This window comes from Ooceraea biroi, chromosome 3, assembly GCF_003672135.1.
Source record: "Ooceraea biroi isolate clonal line C1 chromosome 3, Obir_v5.4, whole genome shotgun sequence".
Lineage (NCBI taxonomy): Eukaryota > Metazoa > Arthropoda > Insecta > Hymenoptera > Formicidae > Ooceraea > Ooceraea biroi.
Window position 1 is genome coordinate 7335509 of NC_039508.1, and position 7999 is coordinate 7343507.

At 47.0% G+C, this 7999-nt stretch overlaps 1 protein-coding gene across 1 annotated transcript; it reads right to left on the bottom strand.

Moving 5' to 3' along the window:
• Nucleotides 1-1510: 1510 nt before the first annotated feature.
• Nucleotides 1511-2719, bottom strand: LOC113561692. Its single transcript, XM_026968494.1, has one exon. It carries the CDS (start codon nt 2717-2719, stop codon nt 1511-1513), a length of 1209 nt encoding a protein of 402 aa, XP_026824295.1.
• Between the last annotated feature and the right edge of the window lie 5280 nt (nt 2720-7999).

A 7999-nucleotide genomic window follows, 5' to 3' on the forward strand; every position in this document is an offset into this window, starting at 1 on the left:
AGTGGACACCATGTTTGAAAATTGTGTGAACTTTGTGTCGACTTTATCGACCATATGGTTCAAGCGGTCGAACATCAAATTGATACATCGGTCCAGGTTGAACATGGTGAAGAACGTCGATTCGGTCATCGCCAAACGTACGTTGGATGATTCCAGATATATGAGTTTTGTATCAGATACTGGACTCTCTGATTCGCACCGTCAACGGTCCAACGCTGATAGGGCGGTCGCGAACATCCTTGCGGAGACGGTTCTGAATATCCCATCGCTGTTCGTAGAGTCCTTTCCACGTTTCGAGAGACAGGATCAACTCGTTCCCTCGATTATCTCCTATCGCAATCTCGACATAGCTCGACGGACCAACGTTGATGCCAATTTCCAAGTACTTATACCACATAGCCGTCAGTGCATATCGCCTGCTCAGTATGCGAATCGCGCGACGTGCGGGTAAAACGCTATGGAAAAAAATCATGAGTAAAAATACTTTCTCCATAAATTAAAAAATTAAAGTATAAGACAATGGAGAATTCTGTAACTTACGTGGTACATTTTTTCGATGGAGTTTCAGCATCATGAGGCGGAACGTATGGAACGTAATAGTTCATGCTGCTGCTGCTCTCCTGACCGGTATACATTGCTGCTGGTTAGAATCGAGGTTTTTCACACGCTGTGGCAGATGTAAAACTGAATGTGCGCGAACACGTCTGAACGCGTATATATACAATTCTTTACCATAGGGAGGGGATTCTTTACCGCAACAGGGGAGTGGATTATCTAAACTAAACGTGTGCAAACAGGTTCGAACGTGTATACGATTATTTACCGCAGGGGAGGGGATTCTTTACTGTAAAAGAAGGAGAAAAGGAAGTAAAAAAATGGAAAACGTATTTTATACATAATATATTTTATTTTTTTGTTGAGACCACCAGTTGAACATTTTAAATACATTTTGCAAAGCGCAGTGTGATACATGTTTGTTACAACGTAAAGTGTGCATAACGTCCAGCTTATTCAACGGTGGTATGTCCTTGTAGTGAGCGTCAATAGTCTCGATGTAGATATCGTCATCCAGAAGCAGATTCCGCAACCATTCACGTTTCTCGAGTCCCATGACATATACGATGGGTGGTGCTTCGTCATCGTCATCGTCATTGTCCATTACCGCCTTCGTGATCAAACGCCTGGCCCAGCAGTATGGAGTCGTTCCATCCTCCCATTGTATTCCATGATGATGCGCCGTCAGCCAAGAGGCTTGCGATCTCTCCGCTCTAGTGAGACCGCGCCATGGTCCGCAGGGTCCAAAAATGTAGTGAGAGAGAATATTTCCATTTCTCAGCACGGTAAACTCCTTCACGACAAAGTTTCCGCCGACGATGAAGCCTTGCAGATCCACAAATGTTGGCACGGACATGGTTGTTGTTGTATCAACACGTCGAGAAGAAGACGACTACAATCGTTCTCGATGAATCGCAGATGTTTTATATATCAGGTTCTCGATGTTATCGCGCGCTTAAGTGATTCTGCGCACAACGTTGGTCAACGGGCTGTATTCGACCACGCGATCGTGTATGATGAGACAGTAGGCTGTAGTATTCGCCGGTATGTCTTCCATGCAGTCGAACTCTAATCGCACGTCGACGGTGGCAGTCTTCACAGATTCGCTTTGTCGCGAACAATCGATGACGGCAAAGGGACCGCAAAATCCAAATTTGTCGATGGGGAGAAACACCTCATCACGATTGCCTCCATAATACGATTTGTAAAACCGCGCGTACATATCATACAGGATGGCATATCTCTTCTTGTCGAAATCGAGGTTCAAATCGTCGTATGGATAAAATTCCGAGTTTAGATAAAGTTTCACATTAGTTAATTTGCAATCGTCGAATCGAGTTATCGATCTCGTTATATTATTCTTTCGACCAGTTTGCAATGCAAAGATGACGTATCGCGGCTTCTCGAGTTGCGTTGTTGCCTTGACGGTCCATGAATGCTTAGTCGTACTCTGCAGCAGAGGAAATTCTTGCAGATCCCACGAGCGGAAACTCATGCTCAGAAATCTTCCACTCTCCAGAGTTCGTAGCATAGCCAGTTTGTTGATCTCGTTCAATGCGACGTGGGGCATACGCCACTGTACTCTGAGTAATTCAATCTCGGGCTGGATCTCAGCATCTCCTCTTAGACAATTGTTGTCGTTGCGCGATCGTATGAGAATCAATTCATGACGTGCATTAATCACCACACGTCTGTAGTCTTCACAAAATCCCAGCAGCATGCTAAGCGGTACGCAAAAGTTGAAGTGACCCTCTTCGCCGTTTGAAAAATTCGTGATATCCCATCCAGCATTCTTCAACATCCCATTCCTTGATGCCGTTAGAGATACATAGTTTTTCAGAGTGGAGGTTATTCCAGCGTTTCTGCTGCGATCAATGTCCACACCGTTGAGTTCATAACGAATCTCATCGAACATGAACGCCACGCAATTGTTCTCCAATACCACATGCTTATTCGCTGCGGGTTTCTTTATCGTTAATTTACCCTCGACGTAGAGAAAACTCTCGTATGGTAACGTGTACAGATCCTGCTGCTGTATGGGTATTCGTATCTCATCGCTGTATCCAAACGTTGTGTTGGCATACGGATTGTACGTGTGAGTCTCGATCTTGACGATGCGATCATCAAAGATCGGCTTGTCCCCGATGTTGAGAATCTCTGTCATTTTAGATATTTCGTACTGCGAAACCCAAAGATCTCAAAAATGCAACGTTCGATGCGGTGAGCTTCCTTCTTTTATCAGGTTGTTGAGTTGTATTATCACTAGATACCGTAACAGCAGTTGACTTCCTCGGAAAAATATTACCTCTCGCAAAATTGTCGTTTAACACGAGCATCACCAACGCTTCCACGTTCTGTTACTCTTGCCGCCGCCGCCGCACGTGTAATCTAATGGTAATCTCCTCGCCGCGAAAATCGAGTAGTCGTCCTTCTTGATCTACAACGCGTATCGTTAGCTCCGTAACGCTCCTGACGACGATCGGAAGGTAAATGATCTGCGCAGGCGTTTCTGATATTTTATATCCCGGTTCCACCCGCGGTGAGAATTCATGTATCGTGTGCACGCGTCTGCCATTGCTGTATGCACCGGCAGTCACGCTGCATTCCACACGAATAATGTTTACATTCATTATTTTTATCGATACATCCGATTCGTGCCATTTTCCCGGTTGTAAGATACGATTCGCAGAGAATCCTAGCAGCGATCCTATGTTATTAGGTTTACTGAAATTCACTCTGTATGCGCACTTGATTTCACTCTTCATCGTGCTGTGATTAGCGCGCAGTACTATCGGATAATCATCATCGTTGTCGTCCACTCGTTTCGTTAGATGCGTGACGCTGCGCCGTGCACCATCGACGGGACGTTTCACATGTTGTGAGTGTATGAGCGTGCGTTTTAGATATTAGTTTATGGTGTTCAATTCATATGATCCATCGGGAATCGTAATCCCCATGTCGTCTTCACCAAAGTAGAATTTATTGTTCGAAGCGTTCACATTTGGTATCGTGTGATACGTTTCGAAGACAACCAGACCGAGTTCGTAATCACCATCGCTCAAATCTATGGCTGGAAAGTAGTTTGCCGTGAGGATACTGCTCCTCCCGGTCAGCGTAAGTGTCAGCGACATGATGAAGAAGAAACCATCCAGCGAATACTGAATATTCAAAGCACCTCGTTAGGCTTTAAATTCATATTGATCATCGACCGTTTGGAGAAACCTTAGACACATCTGTCCGCAGATACTCTGGTCATACGTTTGATATGATGTACGATTGTATTGAATCTTCACCGCATCTCCGAAATAGCGCACCAGTTCCTTGGGAGGTTGAAGATTACCGAAACTGTTGAAATATAGGACGCGGTCGCCTCTCTTTGCATACGCTACCCAATGAGTACCGGGGCCATCCGCATCATCCAAATTCACGATACCGCTCTCATTTCGACGTACACCACCCATCGGTAACCCATTACGCATGAAAACACCGCGAAAGAAAGGCACACGCATATGCCTTGCCAGTTGATCCAATTGCACGTTGGTGGTTACACCCGCAGGCATTTTTAACGCCTTTTTGACGTTTTTTTTTTTCTTTTTCTTCGTTACTGCACCCTGTCCTCGTTTGTACGGGGCGAGATACAGTCCGCGACCTTCCATCGCGCGATGGTGACGATGCATTTCTTGCAGTTGACGCTGCACGGCTTTGTTGTCGTTCACCGCTTTAGCGATCCCCGCTGCCCCGGCGGCCAACGATCCGAGCGCACCCAACATCGGTAGAATCGGCAATACACCGCCGCGTTTCGCTATCGGAAGTATCCATTGCTTCGTCGTTCTTTTCTTCGTCTTCTTCTTCATCGTCCTTAGACCCATACCGAACTTCGTCTTGGCCTTCATCGCTGCCCAGACAGCCGTGGAGGCGGCTCTCTCTCCCAGAGTCGAATCCCTCGCGAAAACACGTTCTCGCGCTCTCTTGGCGAGTATTCTATCCGCCGCGTGTCTCTCAGTGAGATCCCTACTCCGAGAATACGCTATGTCGTGCTCGCGGCACGCTGCGTCCAATGGATTTATACCCGGATCACCTCTGGCTAACCGTTTCGCAAGTCGTGTACCCGGACCGCAAAACTGATAGCCGGGGATGTGCAGCTCGAAAGGAAGCGCGTTTATCGCACGATTCAGCAGACTTCCGCCTCTTACTGATTCGTTCGTCGCGAGCGCTGACATTCACAACAATTCCTGATCAACGGTGCCGGACCGTCGATGTGCGTTCGTTGCCACGGTTGATTGTAATGTTCGTAACAACGGCGGTAAGTCTGCACCTCTGCATCCACCTTTATATGTTCCGGGAGCTTGTTCCACACGTGTTCGATATAGTTCCCACACACTTGCAGTAGAACTACCTTTGGCACAAATTGTAACTGCTCAGCGGTTAAATCAAGTATATCGGAAGGACTCGTCAGCGTGACAAACATTTTGACACTGAGCGATCCGCGGTTTCACACACCTATAAATACGAGTGTGACTCCGCACCTAGCAGTGGCAAAATGAGATTCGTGCGGCAACCATTGACGATACGGGTTACAAACTGCGACGACAGATTACGACAGATGGGTGACAATGAGGCGATACGTAAACATGGCCCGATGCTGCCGACCACTATACGCGCGATCATCTGCGGTCCCTCGAACTGCGGTAAAACCAACGTTCTGATAAGCTTACTGGAAAGTCCGCACGGTGTACGTTTCGAGAACGTGTACGTGTACTCGAAGTCGTTACAACAGCCGAAATATCAGTACCTAGAGAATCTGATGACGTCAATCGATGAAATCGGTTACTTTACGTTCTCCAATAACAGTGACGTCATTCCACCGTGCGAGGCACGTCCAAACTCGATCTTCGTCTTTGATGACGTGGCGTGTGATAAGCAAGATACGGTGAGAGAATACTTCTCGATGGGACGTCACTCGAACGTCGACTCCTTCTATCTATGCCAGATGTACGCGAGAATACCGAAACATCTTATACGCGACAACGCGAATCTGCTGATCCTGTTCAAACAGGATGGTACCAACTTGAAACACGTGTACAATGATCACGTGAATACCGACATGCCGTACGGTGATTTTTGTTCATTGTGTCACAGTTGTTGGCAACGCGAGTATGGATTCTTAGTGATAGACAAGGATAGTGCGCTTACTAATGGGCGATACAGAAGAGGATTTAACGAATTTGCTGTACCGCAGAGCGGTTAGTCGTTGTCGATATCCTGTCGGGGTGAAACGCGAACGATCGACAACATGGTTGGGAGCAGCGATATTCGTGAGCGTGAAAAGATCGCGAGGGCGATTGAGAAAACGAGCGAATCAATTCGCAAGAAACATCATGCTCTGAAGACCGGTATGATCGATGACGATATCGCTGTGAGGACACATTTCGGACCTATTATCGAACCACTGCAAAAGATCGTTGACAACTCGAGCACGCGCGCGGTGAAGGACGTGGCGGTTGAAGTACCCCGCACCCTGAAGCGCGAGCCGGACGTGGGGCTTGAAATACTACGCGCCCCGAAGCGTGAGAAGAAGAATGTGATAAGGAGTAGGGTAAAGAGGAAACTAGTGAACGGCTCGTCGGATCGCGAATCACATAAATCGAAACAGCCTCGAACCGAATCGAGCGATGCACCGGATGCGCCAACGATAACCTCTACGCCGCGTACGACGATCCAACCGCCGATGAATCTTCCAACCGAGGACGAGAACGTTTTCGAAACCACGAACGAATCGTTCGCAACGTCCGTTCAACGAGAAGTACAAACGCCAGAGGGTCAAGAAGCGTTGCGAACTCAATTGGGTCCACTGGGCCAAAAGTTCATCGGGGCTGTCATACGCGGTGACAAAGACATAGATAACGTTTACGGAGTTTATTTGAGCAACGATGGAATGAAGTTCGGTTGTAAACCGTTCGACGTAGACCATGAAGATCACATAATTCTCGACAATGTTCGATACAAAGGTACACCAGGTCTTTACGAGCTGGTTTTCAAGAGAATTCTCGATGACATCGCGTACACGGTTGACGATTTGGGAAAAGTACAGGAGCATGTTGCTGGTGACGAACGCGTATAGACGCGATCACAGCGGCGAGGTCAGGTAAAGAGTAACAGGGGACACAAGTACAAATATATAATCGGCCGTTACTACAATGAACCTAAGACGAAATCCGGAAGAGGATTACCCCGCGCTATGACACTGAACGACAATGCGATCGATTACGTGCACTGGGACGATCCCAACGAGCTGGTGGAGCGTCCTACGATTGCTCAACGCTTCGCGTCAGGCGGAAACAACTCTCACGACAACGAGATGCTGTCGATCATCGAGGAACTTCGAGAAGCTGGTCTCATAATAAATTGACTCGTGTATCGTCAGGATGACTCAATCCGTCGACGTCACTCACATCGAACGTGTATCAAACGTGTATAAACGGCTCAACAACGGCTAACGAACGTGTTTGAACGTGTATCGAAACGGAAATCCTTCCACTCTCAGAGTTCGTAGCATAGCCAGTTTGTTGATCTCGTTCAATGCGACGTGGGGCATACGCCACTGTACTCTGAGTAATTCAATCTCGGGCGGATCTCAGCATCTCCTCTTAGACAATTGTTGTCGTTGCGCGATCGTATGAGAATCAATTCATGACGTGCATTAATCACCACACGTCTGTAGTCTTCACAAAATCCCAGCAGCATGCTAAGCGGTACGCAAAAGTTGAAGTGACCCTCTTCGCCGTTTGAAAAATTCGTGATATCCCATCCAGCATTTTTCAACATCCCATTCCTTGATGCCGTCAGAGATACATAGTTTTTCAGAGTGGAGGTTATTCCAGCGTTTCTGCTGCGATCAATGTCCACACCGTTGAGTTCATAACGAATCTCATCGAACATGAACGCTACACAATTGTTCTCCAATACCACATGCTTATTCGCTGCGGGTTTCTTTATCGTTAATTTACCCTCGACGTAGAGAAAACTCTCGCATGGTAACGTATACAAATCTTGATGTTGTTAGGTATTTTCGTATCTCATCGCTGTATCCAAATGTTGTGTTGGCATATGGATTGTACGTGTGAGTCTCGATTTTAACGATGCGATCGTCAAAGATCGGCTTGTCCCTGATGTTGAGAATCTCTGTCATTTTAGATATTTCGTACTGCGAAACCCAAAGATCTCAAAAATGCAACGTTCGATGCGGTGAGCTTCCTTTTTTTATCAGGTTGTTGAGTTGTATTATCACTCGATACCGTAACAGCAGTTGACTTCCTCGGAAAAATATTACCTCTCGCAAAATTGTCGTTTAACACGAGCATCACCAACGCTTCCACGTTCTGTTACTCTTGCCGCCGCCGCCGCACGTGTAATCTAATGGTAATCTCCTCGCCGCGAAAATCGA

Coding starts and splice junctions, on each gene's coding strand:
- LOC113561692 (XM_026968494.1), bottom strand. CDS start 2,719: ATGACAGAGATTCTCAACATCGGGGACAAGCCGATCTTTGATGATCGC.